This window comes from Actinia tenebrosa, unplaced genomic scaffold, assembly GCF_029948245.1.
Source record: "Actinia tenebrosa isolate PJP-AT-01 unplaced genomic scaffold, QUT_ActTen_1.0 PGA_scaffold1__47_contigs__length_23844297, whole genome shotgun sequence".
Lineage (NCBI taxonomy): Eukaryota > Metazoa > Cnidaria > Anthozoa > Actiniaria > Actiniidae > Actinia > Actinia tenebrosa.
The window spans coordinates 20,410,942-20,425,338 of NW_028292578.1; the positions used below are offsets into that span (position 1 = coordinate 20,410,942).

At 38.6% G+C, this 14,397-nt stretch overlaps 1 protein-coding gene across 1 annotated transcript; it reads right to left on the bottom strand.

Annotated features, from left to right (window-relative positions):
• Nucleotides 1-1,585: 1,585 nt before the first annotated feature.
• On the bottom strand, nucleotides 1,586-12,109 carry LOC116288929 (uncharacterized). Its single transcript, XM_031695795.2, has 10 exons — nucleotides 10,685-12,109; nucleotides 9,172-9,344; nucleotides 8,701-8,884; nucleotides 8,191-8,310; nucleotides 7,299-7,404; nucleotides 5,680-5,950; nucleotides 5,349-5,406; nucleotides 4,608-4,732; nucleotides 3,919-3,999; nucleotides 1,586-3,037 (listed from the first exon to the last, which is right to left on the bottom strand). Exons 1-10 carry the CDS (start codon nucleotides 11,825-11,827, stop codon nucleotides 2,860-2,862), a joined length of 2,439 nt encoding a protein of 812 aa, XP_031551655.1. The 5' UTR covers nucleotides 11,828-12,109; the 3' UTR covers nucleotides 1,586-2,859.
• Nucleotides 12,110-14,397: the final 2,288 nt, after the last annotated feature.

Genomic DNA, 14,397 nt, shown 5'->3' on the forward strand with positions numbered 1-14,397 from the left:
TTATCATCGCATAAAATTGCTGACTGGCAGTTTCGATTTTCTTATTTTCTTGATGGAAAAGCAAAAAGTAACAGGTGTTCCCCAGTGATCATTTTTATTATCGTTCAGGCAGTGCCAGTTGTCTTATTATTAGTCCTATTTCTAGTTCATTTGTATTCAAAGAAGGAAGGAAGGAAGGAAGGAAGAATAGAAGGGAATAAAGAGGGAAGGAGATAGATAAATATGTATGCAGTAAAAGCCCTCAGGTATCGGGTAGTTGTTTGCAGTGCAACGAAGCTAGGCTACCACTATATTCGCCATTTAAGACGCAAAAATGCTTCTGCTGTGCGGCAGAAACATTTCATGCTTCCAAGACGCATGGAAACAATGTTTCCCAATGTTTCCTTGTTTAGCCACGAAAGTCAACATCCTAAAAGTTTGTTACTTAGCAACGCTAGCTCTATCTTGAAAGTTCGCATGCGCTAACTGCATGATATTGAGTAAACATACCTAGACGATTTTTTACGCCGAATTTGCAGCTTTTATCCTATGATTTTTATTTATTATAAATAACTAGTGATTCTGTTCCGATAATTTGCACAAAAAGAAAGTGCAAAAATTATTTTTATGTTTTGGATCTTCGCACTGGTTGAAGTCCTGTGAAGCCGGTCAGCGGCAAAGATTTTTCAAAGGACTGTATACATTATGTGTCTATAGGTGACTGTGGATCGTAACAGATTTTTACGACTAATTTTCCTCCATTAAGATGCTATTAAGATAAATTGGATGTTATTTGGATGTAACTGGAATGGATTGGTTTTGACTCGGAAACCGCTATGGATTGCAAGTGACTGGAATTTGAATCAAAAAATCTTTTTTGAATTTTCACCTTTTGAAAGGCCATGGATAATCTTAATATATAGCAAAAACATGCCCAACTTTTAAAATTTATTTTCCTCTTCTAAATGCTCGAATTTTGAGTGTTTTTAAATTTTGGAAAATCTGGGACCGCACATAGATGGAATAAACTGGACTTCGGTTGGCTGGATCGTACGGAACCTAGACGTTTTTTTACGCCGAATTTGCAGCTTTTATCCTATGATTTTTATTTTATTATAAACATTGTAAGCAAAAACATTAAAAACATTATTGATACAAGTCACCGAGGCTCCTTGACTCTGAAAATACATTAAATGGTGTCTTGCAAGATTCCAAAATGGCGTCCATGTTGTTCGGGATATATTCTCAGTGTCTCTCATCTTCAGAATGGTTAAAAACTTAGTATTTGTTTGTTCTTTTGAGTACGTTTGAGTCCCATTTGAGTTACATCTCGGTTGATTTGAGTTCATTTCTCGTGGCAATCGACTCTGCGGTCACGTGATTTCAATTCTGCCTTGTTTTCACAATAGCCTTGTTTTCATGGCAGATTCTCGACTACAACGATAGATAAATAGAAACCCTAGCAGCTTACTGTTACCAAATGATTGGATATTTTGAAGAGAAAAAAATTTCAAAATTTAAAAAAGCATTTCGGCAGTATAGAAAAGCTAAAGGAAAAGTACTATTAGTGTTTCGCATTTTCAGTACAAATCATAGTGACAAAGGCTGTCAACATTTACGATTTATTCATTTATTACAGGTACATTCCGGGAAACGTCTCATCTCTTCTATATTTACATGATTACAATATAAATGTTTTTCTAGCAATACTTTCCTAGCAACATAAAAAATCTCTCTGTAACTGAAAGACTGTAGAATACTGATGTTATAAAAAGATAAGCAAGCTTAGCAACACGAGGCATAGCAGAATGTTTCTCTCTACTCCAGTGCTCTACAGATTCGATATTAGAGACCTTTAGCATCAGGTGGGAATCAGGCGCAGAAACATCCCCGCAAACACGGAGAAACACTCTTCCAGCAACAATTTCCTTGTGACGCCTTGCTAAATATCGAAACTTTGACGGAAAAGGGCGGACGTCGAACTGCAGTTTGAAGTTTGCGGTACCTAGCAAGAACGACGTGTTAAAGGTCTGTATTCAGCCGGCAGGAAGACATACAAGCGACCTTTTTTATGTTGACTTTATCTGAACACATTTTTTTGCGATTTTGCGAGTCGAGCCTTAGATGTAAGTGCATGCAGTCGTTTCCAGAGAAACGTCGAATATCAAATATTAAATAAATAAATAAATGAAATAATATACCAATAAATAACTACATTACATTATAATAACTTTGGAATCAGGTGTTGCAATAGCTGCTTAATTCATATGATACAAACTACAAGAATGATTATAAAACTTTCTTATGGATCGTAATAAAACTACCTACCTAAAAGCTAACGTGATTATAAATGACAAATTCATTCATATTTTCTTAAATTTTTCGTCTACAGTTGAAGAGAATAAGAGAAAAATATCAAATGCCTTGGCGGGAATCGAACAAAGACCGAAGACGTGGGTTCAATTCCCGCCAAGGGCATTTGATATTTTTCTCTTATTCTCTCTTTCATTACTCACACCGAATGCATAATTTATCACTATTATACTACAGTTGAAGATATTACGCTTGAAAATTACGATGGAAAATACCCTAAATCGATAAAAAGTGCAAATTTTTGACTTTCTATTGAGAAAAGATAGTTTTAATTTTTAAAAAAACTTGCAGCACTAAATATTTTCATAACGTAGAGTATAATTTAGCTTTAGCCATTTTTTCACTAGCAACCACGTGACTTTCTGGAAAATTTGTGGTCCACCGCTGTCTTCCTTGATTGCAGGCCCATCTCTTTATTCAAGGGGTTTTTGTCCAGGTTCTCCCGCTTTTATACCTCTGCAAAACCTAACCAGCTAAATTCCAATTCGATGTCAGCGTGAGTTCTTTTTACATTCTTTCTACCCACTTAACCACTTCCTTTCGGAACTGGCTCCAGTCCTCCAGCCCTGTTGAAGCTACATTGTGAGTTGGAATCGCGGGGTCCTGGACGATAGGCAGCTTGAAAGGAACTGAAAACAACTCTCTGGGATAGCTGGAAGACACGTAGTACTCATTCCAAAATACCCTGGAAGAACAAGAAATATGATGAGATAAATAGACGAAGGACACTGCAGCAACGCAGTTACAGCTAAGATTTACAATCTTCCCTAAGGTTTGTCAGCCACTTGAGAAAAACTTTTGCGCATGCGTGCGTTTTAACATGATTTTCAAGAACAACCCTCTTTACCCTGGAAGTAATGTGTTCTCATTTCAGACCACGGGTCATTCTCTAGACTATTATTTTTTATTTAACGGTTAAGGTTTTGCATCACTCAAACAAATAATCTTATCCTCAATAGATTGACATGCACGTGGTCTGAAATAGAATAACATTACGCCAAGTTTTGGCAAAGAAAGAAAAGATATTGCCTGCATTTTGATGTAGAATATAGAGCGTTTTCACTCACGTGACAAGGCAGCAATATTGGTGTACCGAACAATAGAAACTTTCTGCACAGTTTTTGCATAAAAATAGAGTTTAATTCCCAGAGAATAGGAAATGTTTGTTTTCTAACACCAACATGGCTACTGTGATGTCACGTGAAAACACTTTATACTTGGCAAGGACTAGCCTGCGTCACATCCGGAATTTACTTCGTAAATACATCCGGTGAGGATCACATTCGGTTTGATAGTGTTATCCAATGGGAGATCACGTTAGAATGAGCAATGGCTAGCAGCCAATCAGAATCTATTATATATGATCGCGCAATTTTTTTTTTCTGGCAATGTTTCGCAGACGGTATTTACAAAGAAAATTCCGGATGTGACGCAGGGTAGGCAAGGACCAGACGTCCTACAAGCCGGCGTAACCACTTTGACACAATATATTTGGTGGTAGTGAATCAAAAGTATGTCAAACCGTCGCTTCGATACTTAGCTGAACTTTAGTAAGAGTAGACTTACTCTAGATTAACATCGTTGACCATTTCAGCGAACTCGAGGAAAACCTCTTTATCACCAGCAACAGTTTGAGAGATGTATCCACTGGAAAACACAGACAACAATTTAACAAATAGACATCAGTTTTTTATGTGTCTGTCCTCTTATTGACGATAAATTGCGTCATCACATTTTCAAAGTAGTGTGGATTCACGAGGCGTAGCCGAGTGGATCCGCATACTACTTTGACAATGTGATTCTTTTGTCTTGTCCTCCACAGGGTTCGTGCTGAGGTAACCACTTAAAATTCAAGAAAGGACTATTCAAGGAGTATTCAAGGACCCAAAAATGAATCTCAAGGAGTATGTTCAGCTAACTTAGCCAAGGTTTTACACGGTAGTTGCACATGGCCGACTTTCAGATTTTCAAATCTTTCTAACTAGATCCATTTCAGAACCATGCAAGTAATGATCAAAGCAAAAATTCAAGGAGTTTCGCTAAAATCGTAAAATTCAAGTGCCTTTGAAAACGTGAATTAAATTCAAGGAGTTTAATTTAAGGAGGAGCACGAACCCTGCCTCCAAATCGAGCTCCTTTGACGTCACTCGCAAGTGGTCTATAAACTAGGACGTGAAATTACGACGTATATTCAAAAATACCCGGATTCGTGTTGGCGGGGCCTGAAAGTCATTCTGGCAGACTTACTTACTTACCTCTGAACAATTTGATAAGCAGCTACGAGGAGCAGAGATAACAGGTACTGGCCAGGCTTGGACTCGGGGTTTTTCCATGGGATAGAATTACACCAGGCTCGAACAGCTCGAATCAAATCTTTGCACTGAAAGCAAACGACGAGTCAGTATTGCCAAGAAAAATCTACATCTACATTCATTTAACCTACAATATCTTGGGATATTGATTCAATATATATATTGTTCGTCTTTATACTAGATTTCTTTGTTAAGAGAAGGGTCAATGGATGGATGGATGGATGGATGGGTGGGTGGGTGGATGGATGGATGGATGGATGGGTGGGTGGGTGGATGGATGGATGGATGGATGAATGAATGAATGGATAAATGAATGGGTGGATGGGTGAATGGATGGATGGGTGGATGGATGGATGGATAGAAAAAGGGTGGACACAGGGAAGGGAAGGGTAAGAAGATGGGAGGGAGGAAGCGAAAGGGTGGTGGGGAGAAGAGAGGAAGGTTAAACTAACACAGCATGTTTTTGTTTTGATTTTTAATTTACAACAACAGGTTAAAGGAAAACGCTTTCCATTTTTGTCGTTTTGCTTCTATCCTATCCATCCATTCCTCCTTCCATTCAATCTTCTCTTTCACCTTCATTTTATCACATTCTCCCTTCCTCCCTTCTCCCTCCCTCCCCTCCTCCCTTCCTCCCTCCTTCCTTTTCTTTCTTCATTCACACATCAGCTATATATAACTCACCTTCTCTGGTTGGTTGGCGATAAACTCAGTTTGTCTCTCACAACCACAAAGAATATAACTAAAATAATAATTTTTTAAAATTACAAAATGTACAAATGTATAGCTCGAAAAGCGTGTGTCTGGGGTTGGAGGTTGGGAAGGAATGGGTTCTGGTACCACTAGGATCCCCCCTTTATTACTCCTCTGTACACAGAAGATTTCTCACAGGAGCTCAATCTTCGAAAAACATGATTTATCACTACTCGTATACATTTACTATAAAATACTGACACAAAAAACAAGCTTGGGCTCCCTGTGGTTTTTCTATGTCTAAGGGCTCCAAGTGACTTACTATGGTTGAGCTTCCTCTCCCTGAGTCAAGCACATCTGATACAATCCCTTGAACCCATCAAACGGTTCCCAGTCATTGGTAGGAATCAGCACCACGTTCACATCATCACACTTGAACACCACAGCAGACGAGGTCTCGAGGAAGTCTGTACACGGAGGCAGTTTTGGTTCGTCCTCGTTTTCTCCACCGTGTTGACTGTTTTGCTTCAACAGGGTCTTGGTTGTGTACACGATGGCGGGTAACCAGCTCTTGTGTTCAGTACGTGGAAGATCTAGATAGAAATTGAATCCATACAAATTATACTTAGGCCCCGTCCACACGTATCCGGAAATTTTTGTATCCGCAAATTATTTTTTGCGGATACGAAAATGTTTGCGTCAACACGCAGCGTATTCGAAACGTATCCGTTTTCGTAAAATTTGCGGATACGGACACAAAAATTTACGGACACGTGTGGACGCAACCCGTATCCGCAAAAAAAAAAAAAATTGCGGATGCAAAACTTTCCGGATACGTGTGGACAGGGTCTTATAGACCCCTGAATGCAGCTCAATGGACCAAATTCACATTTCACATTTCAGACCACGTGTCATTCCCTTGAGAATAAAATTCTTTGCTTGAGATTATCCATATTCATGCGTCTTCTCATGCAAAACCGTTAAACAAAGAAATAATACTCTGGAGAATGACACGCGATCTTAAAATGGAAAACATTACGCCTGAGCGTGCCCGAGCCGAGGAGGCCTATTTGGAAGGCAAAACAATACGTTTCCAATCCTCAGGAGATTGAAATTCTTTTGTCTTGTCCTTCAAATTAAGCTACTTTGACGTCACCTGCAAGGGGTCTATTGTGCAGCGCTCATGGTACGAACGTGACGTGCCTTGACCGTGACGTTGCCGTGTCCAAGTAACCTTACTGGCTAAAGAGAATTCGTACTTTCAAATAGCGACGTAATAAAGCAGATTTTTTTAGGACTGCATGGACTACGACGGTTCGTTATTTCGGTACCGCTGCCATGATGGTGCTGCGTCCGAGCATTTTTACACAGGGAGCCCAATTTAGATTAAAGTGAATGGTAAAAATAAAATCGGGAAAACTAAATAACAATTATTTTTTTAATTCGAGGTCAAGATAATGACCTCCGTAATACGAAAGAGTAAAGAAGATCGATAAAAAATGTACTAGAACATTTTTTCCGTGCGCCTTCGTTTTCCTATATAATTCCCCTATGGTATCTAATGTCGCTCTTATGGAGCTCTTATGTATATATGCTGTTTAATCTGAATTGAGCTCCCTGTGATTCTTACTGGCTGAAATGCATTCATATTTTCAAACAGCCAAGTAATAAAGCTGATTTTTTATGTGGGTTATAGAAAAGCACATGGTACAGCACTACCATACCGTGACCGTGACGTTATTGTATCCAATTCCAAGCAATTTTATTGGATGAACAGTGATTTTGCGCACTGTGATTGGCTCAAAGGCTGTGGACTATTGTTTACCGTGACCGTGTCGTGTTCCCTGTCGTTTAGCTGTCATTCAAAATCTGATGTCATTACGCGAGTCAAAGTATTAGTTCGTATTTCGTATAAAACGTCCGAAAGAAAGTTAGTTTTACCTTTAATGAATATGGCAAGGTCAACTTCTTTGACACCGTGTGAGGTTGTTCCTTGACCTGCATTACCGACCAATGATATCCGGCTGATGTTAAATGGAAGATTATTCTGGGAAATTCACAAACAGTGAGCAGTGAGCAATTTACTTTATCAGTGACTTTATTTTTAATCTTCTGCACAACCATCATAATTACCATCATAATCACCATCATAATCACCATCATAATCACCATCAATCATCAGCAACATCATCAGCAGCATTATCATCACAATCACCATCTCCATCATAATGATCATCACCATCTCCATCATAATCATAATCACCATCATAATCACCATCTCCATCATTATCACCATCACCATCACCATCACCATCTCCATCATAATCATAATCACCATCATAATCATAATCACCATCATAATCATAATCACCATCGCCATCTCCATCATAACTATCATCACTATCTCCATCATAATCATCATCACCACCATCATCATCACCATCATCACCATCACCACCATCATCATCACCATCACCATCTCCATCATAATCATAATCACCATCACCATCATCATCACCATCACCATCACCATCTCCATCATAATCATAATCACCATCTCCATCATAATCATCATCATCATCTCCATCATAATCATCATCACCATCTCCATCATAATCACCATCGCCATCTCCATCATAATCATCATCACTATCTCCATCATAATCATCATCACCATCATCATCACCATCATCATCACCACCATCATCACCATCATCATCACCATCACCACCATCATCACCATCATCATCACCATCAATCATCAGCAACATCACCATCAATCATCAGCAACATCGCCATCATCCTCATTAACTCTAAACTAAGGATATATTACCATGAGAAAGTTCTCCAGTTGATCAGCTACTTGTTTTTGTTTTGTCAATTCTTCGGCATCAGGATGGGTCTTCTGGATGAGTTCCTTGAGGTTCACATGTTTCATTGATCCCTTCCCTTCCTGAAAAACAAGAGTTAGAAATGAATTGTGTGTTATGGTATGCAATTATGTAGTGTAGTGTAGTGTGGGGTGCTGTGGTGTAGTGTGGTGTGGTGTGGTGTGGTGTGGTGTAGTGTGGTGTGGTGTGGTGTGGTGTAGTGTAGTGTGGGGTGGTGTAGTGTAGTGTGAGGTGGTGTGGTGTAGTGTGGTGTGGTGTGGTGTGGTATGGTTTGGTGTGGTGTGGTGTGGTGTGGTGTGGTGTAGTGCAGTGCAGTGCAGTATAGTGTAGAGTAGTGTAGTGTAGTGTAGTGTAATGTAATGTAGAGTAGTATAGTGTGGTGCAGAGTAGTGTAGTGTAGTGTAGAGTAGTGCAGTGTAGTGTAGTGTAGTTCATTGTCAAATAGCACCTACCCCAGATCCATCAATATTGTCTTCTACAGAGGAAATGTAGTTTTCCTTGTCTTCAATCTCTTCCTCTAGGGTGTGAATAGCAGACTCTTTGTCGCTTAGTTCCTTTTCTCTGGCAGAAATCATCTCATCTTGATCAGCAATGATTTTATCTTTTTCAGAACAGACACAGGAAAGTTGATCAATCCTACAAAAGAAAAGCCAGCTGAGTGCTAAAGCGCTCAAGGCACAGGAGAGAACCAACAAGCAACTATATCACATATGACACTGAGCCTGGTGAGACTCGATCCCGGGTCGAATTGGTGAGAGGCTAGTGCTTTCACAGCTATGTCACCCGTGCTTACCTAAAGTAAGATCAAGCATGTGAACAGTTGCATGTTTCGTCACGCTGGAAAAAGACCACTAGAATGACCAGAAACGTCATCTTTGCACCAAATTCTCAATGGTATGCCAAACGTGTAAGTAATTACTTACCAGTATTTTTCAGTAGAACTCTTTGTCTGTGCATTAATCTCCCTCAGCTTCGCAATGCTTTGCTTATCAGAGTCAATCATGAGAGGGTCATAAACTTCATTTGCATTATGAATAATCAGCTTCACACTCAGTAGTTTCTCTGCATCAAGGAATGGACTGTAGGGACTTATGGTCTAAAGAAAAAAAGGAAAAAGGAAAAATGAGAGGTTTTGAGCCTGATTTCTCCACTTCTACTTCTTGACATTAAAAGAATCATTTAAGGAAAAGAAAAAAGTGAGAATGAAAGGAAAGGTTAAAATGAAGAAAACGTGAATGAGGAAATGGGAATAATAGAGAAAGGAGAGAGGAAGGGAAGAGAAAAAGAAAGCAGTTAAAAATGGAAAAAAGAAAAGAAAAATGGGAAAAATAAAAAGGGGAAAAATCATGAAAAGAAAATGAAAATACAAAAATCAATAAATTGGACAAAATAACTGAGTTTAAAGTAAAGATAACATTCGTATCAAAAACTAATATGATAAACATTACTAAATTTTATTCCCAGGATGTGGTAAAAATAATGTAATTATTTATAATTAAATCTAGCATAGCATTAAAATATCAATGGCATGATGAAATTGAAAATGAATTAAAATAAAAAATTTGTTTTCATTTGATTGAATAAAATAAAGTAGCTTGAAATCCCAAAACTTCTAGAAACAAAATTATGTTTTATTAATGAAATATTGTCTGCTATGCTACCTGTTTATGTCATCTCAAACAATAACAATATTGGATTTAATACAGAGAGAGTGCATAACATAATAAATCCGTGAAAAAGTTAACTAAATAAAATTATACAAATTAGTGCAAAGTGTAGTAGGTATACGGTCTACTGGGGTCTATTGAACTTACTAATTGGTACTAATTTGTGCAATTTCTTACAAAGTTTTTTGCTGATATATGGTATACACTCTAGCAAGTTTGTAAATAGCTTTATTTAACTAAATCTGAAGTTTGACAGCTACTGTCAGTATTTGTTTAAAAAGACAGTAGGTGTTGCATCATGGCAAATCAAATTGGACTGTTTTTAGTATATTTGTAATGATTATCCTTTTGGATTGATGAATGGATGGATGGATGGGATAGGTGGATAGATGGGATAAATGGGATTGAAAGGGTGGAAAGATAGAATGGATGGCTAGATAGATGGATGGATGGGTGGATGGATGGGTGGATCGATGGATGGATGGATGGATGGATGGATGGTTGGATGGATGGATGGATGGATGGATGGATGGATGGAAGGATGGATGAATGGAGGGATAAATGGATGAATGTATGGATGAATGAATGGACAAATTAACAGCCCATGAATGGTGGATAGATAGATGTCTGTCAACAGTTCACAAATAGCTCATCTTATAAGCTCATATTATAACATTATACAAGACCAAATCATATCAGCTGTGCTGTATATTTAGTACATCATGTATAAATAAATGTTATAATAATAATTATTATTACTACTACTTACATCACTAAGCAACAACGGTGTGTTAAGGATAATTTCTTCATTGCTAAAGCAGAAAGCACTGTGGCCAGGGCTATCCCAGGAATTGAGTGTCTCACTCTTATTACCATCCTTGTAGCAAAACACCATCACACTCCACAGAACTTTCATGTAGTAAGCACTGTCACCCATCTCTGAAAACTGACTCTCAGGATCAAACTGAAGCTTGAAATCCAGCTTTTTCTGATCTTGCGAATCCGCCCTGAAAGATAATGGGCACTTTTTGATATCCTTGAGTGCAAGTGATGATCTGAGATTTTCTGGAGGTGACCAATCTTTGGTGTCAAAACCAAGATAAAAATATGGTATAACGCTGGTGATTTTCACACCAACTGGAACAGTTCCACCTTTGGCAATGGACCTGAGATCTCGAGTGCGTAGAAATTTCTCAACTCCAAACGTTTTTGAGGGGTTGGCTTCATGGAAATGGTGTGTGACTCTAATTTCCTTGACCTTCGGGATGTAAATGGAAAAAGTGACATCAAATCGTAAAAGACTTGAGCTTTCATTGCGCAGATAAATGGCAGTATGATCCTTCTGCGGTGTTGAATTTTGAGGATTCTCTCCCCTTGGATACATCACGATACTCCATTCAGTATCAAACAGAGAGAACTTAGAGCTCATAGTGAAGTCTGTCCCTGGGACAAGGTTGACTACCATTTTGTCTTCAAATGTTGTTTGAACCAGTTTGCATTTCACTTCCAGGAGGAGACAATTGTCGTCTAAGAAACCAGAATTAGGCTTTTCTATGGTTTCCACAGCTATTAGTTTACTCCATCCTATACCAAAACCAGCTCTAGGGAACTCATCGTCTTCGTCCAAACTCCCAACTACAGTTGACAAAGAAGGATCTTTGGTGTTCAAGATGTCAACTGAAACTCTGATTTTGCATTTCATTTTTCGATTCTGTTCACCTCCTCCCAGCCACCTCAAAAATGCCCCCAAATGTCCTCCTTTCACTCCACTCTGCAGGCGCCAACGGTGTCCAGAGAACGTGAAAGGCTTGGAGAACACTGCTTCACTAACGTCACTGAATTCTTCAATGATAAAAGTCAATGCCTGAACCCCATCTTCCAGGATTCTTGTGTTGTGAAGTCGAAGTGCCATGTTTTTTTTCCTTTTCTAATTTAACAACACCAAAATACCTTACAGAAGAAAAACTAATGCACGAAACTATACGAAAGGCATCAAATAATTCGTCAAAAACACAAATAAGATATTTTATACGTTCTAAGAACGAAAATCAATACGAACGAAATAGTACTCTTAGAGTATAGGAATACGTGCCTTTACGAAGCTTACCTGCTAAAGGTTTTCTAGAATAAGCTGATTAAACAAAGCTTGGAGCTTGGTTTCAATGTTATTGTGATTAAATATTAATGAAAGTTTACTCCACTTGACTGTTTGGCATAAAATTCTCTTAAACTTATCTGTTTATGCAGAGCACGGATAAAATATTTTCATGTTTTGCGACGAAAATTATCAACCAATAACAATAGAAATAAACTATGATGAATTATAAGTTGTATTGTTTTTTATCCTTTTGTATCTTCGTTGCATTTCAACGCCAATTTGAAGTTTTTTTCTGCTTGTTTTGAACCAAAATTGCGTTATTTTGCTTGGCATTTGGCCAGACATCTTGTACCTGTTCACAGACAACCCACACTAAAAACTCCATCTTCTATACACCTTTGTTGAAATGAGATTTTGTTACTTCTAGTTAAGAAGCATAACGACTTTTTTCTTTGGTAATAACTGCATTTATCGATCATTAAAAGAGAAAAAATAAATGAAAAAACATCATTTCGATTGCGACTAGCGTCCGCCATTTTGAATTCTCCGCCAATTATATAACCGCTGTACGGAAGTATTTGTAGGCGCACATTTATCACTGCCACCAAAGTTTGCGAAAAAATCCTAATTTTCAGTAACCTCATATGATCATTTTTTATAAGCTTTCGATGGGAAAAAGAGATACTATTACAAATCAATCTTGAAGACTATCTTAATTTCGTCAAAGATATCTAGCGTAGTGTGTCCGTTCAAGGGAGGGGGGTAGTCACGTGGGAATGTTGAGGCTTTTCTAATAAGGGGCTGTTTATATGGAGCGAGCCAGCCCGGTAAGCGGGCTAGCCCGCTTGGCCGAGATGAATTTTGGATTGCGTTTATATGGGAAAATTCAGCCCGCTTATCGGGATGAAATCAGTCATGTGATCATCCAGCTTCGTTAGCATGCGAACTCGTCCCGCGAAAATAAAACATGGCGGCATGCGCAGTAGGATCAAATCCAGCCCGCTTACCGGGCTGGCTCGTTTATATGGGAATTTTTCCATCCCGCTTGCCGAGATCTCGGTAAGCGGGCCAGCCCGTCTCCCCATATAAACACAAAACATTTTTTACAACGAAAAGAGGCCGAGCCGAGATCTCGGCAAAGCGGGCTAGCCCGCTTACCGGGCTGGCTCGCCTCCATATAAACAGTCCCTAAGACAGTCAGTTAAGGAGAAAATTTCATGATAGCATTTTGCATATTGGACGTTTAAAAACGCAATCAGCACTACTAAGCTCAACTGATCCTTTTTAATTAAAAGGAAAAAGTCATGAAAGAGTACAAATTCATAAAAATAAAAAATAATTTAAAAAATCGACCAAGGCCGTGATATTTCAACTCTTGGACTAAGTGATCGGGAATGGTTGGAATTATATAATAAGTATCATACTTTATTATTAATATATCTTTATAGATTATTATATAATGATATATTATTAATCGATTAATTAGATATTACACTACCACTCGGCTGAACTTGGATGAATTCTCTCCCTGCATGCATCGGTGCGTTCCAGTCCCTGCTTGACCAGCTTGCTTTGGTCGCTTGCTTCATCCCCTTCAGTTGTCCCAGAGTGTACCAGCGCTCCCAGATTTATGCATCACCTTCTCTTTAGTGCTCCTATCTGTAATCGGAAACCCTCGGAATTTTTCGACTTCGGAACTGCATCGGATAATCGGAACTTTTTGAAATTTGACGTAACCTACACATATACCCATACGAACATAGCAACTATATATTAATATGGGGAGGGTGAGGTATTTGGATTTTTTCCCAGCGAGAAACCATTTCCGATCAACTTAAGTCTCTAAGCATTGAAACACGGACCTCCAGGGTTTGAATCCCGGTGCTCTTTCCACTGAGCTACCTTGGTCGCTTGGAAAATAGTTGTTAAAGTTTTAGCACTTATCCCCACACGAATAATGAACTCACTTGTAAATTGTTCAATGATGGGCCACCAAATACCAACGGAAGATGTGAATTGTAACGAGACTTTTGCCATGGAAACAGCAACTTAATGTCGAAACTTGCAAGAAAGATAAGCCCTTTTCCCAAGTGCATAATAGCGAGTCTATATGCGAAGATATAAGCTTAGAAGTTTTGTCTTTGACAGGCGACTGAACATTATAATATGCCATTTCAGGGGCGGATCCAGGAATTTTAGAAAGGGGTGACCATTACAAAGGTTTTACCAGATATTCAAGAAAAAGGGGGTGACTGTTACTAACTATATGCTGAAAAACTTTGAGCAAAAGGGGTGACTTGTCACCTATTTTACCAACCCTGGATCCGCCCCAAAATTAAAAAAAAAAAAAACGCTTTTATATTTCGCACATTCGTTAGCCTCAT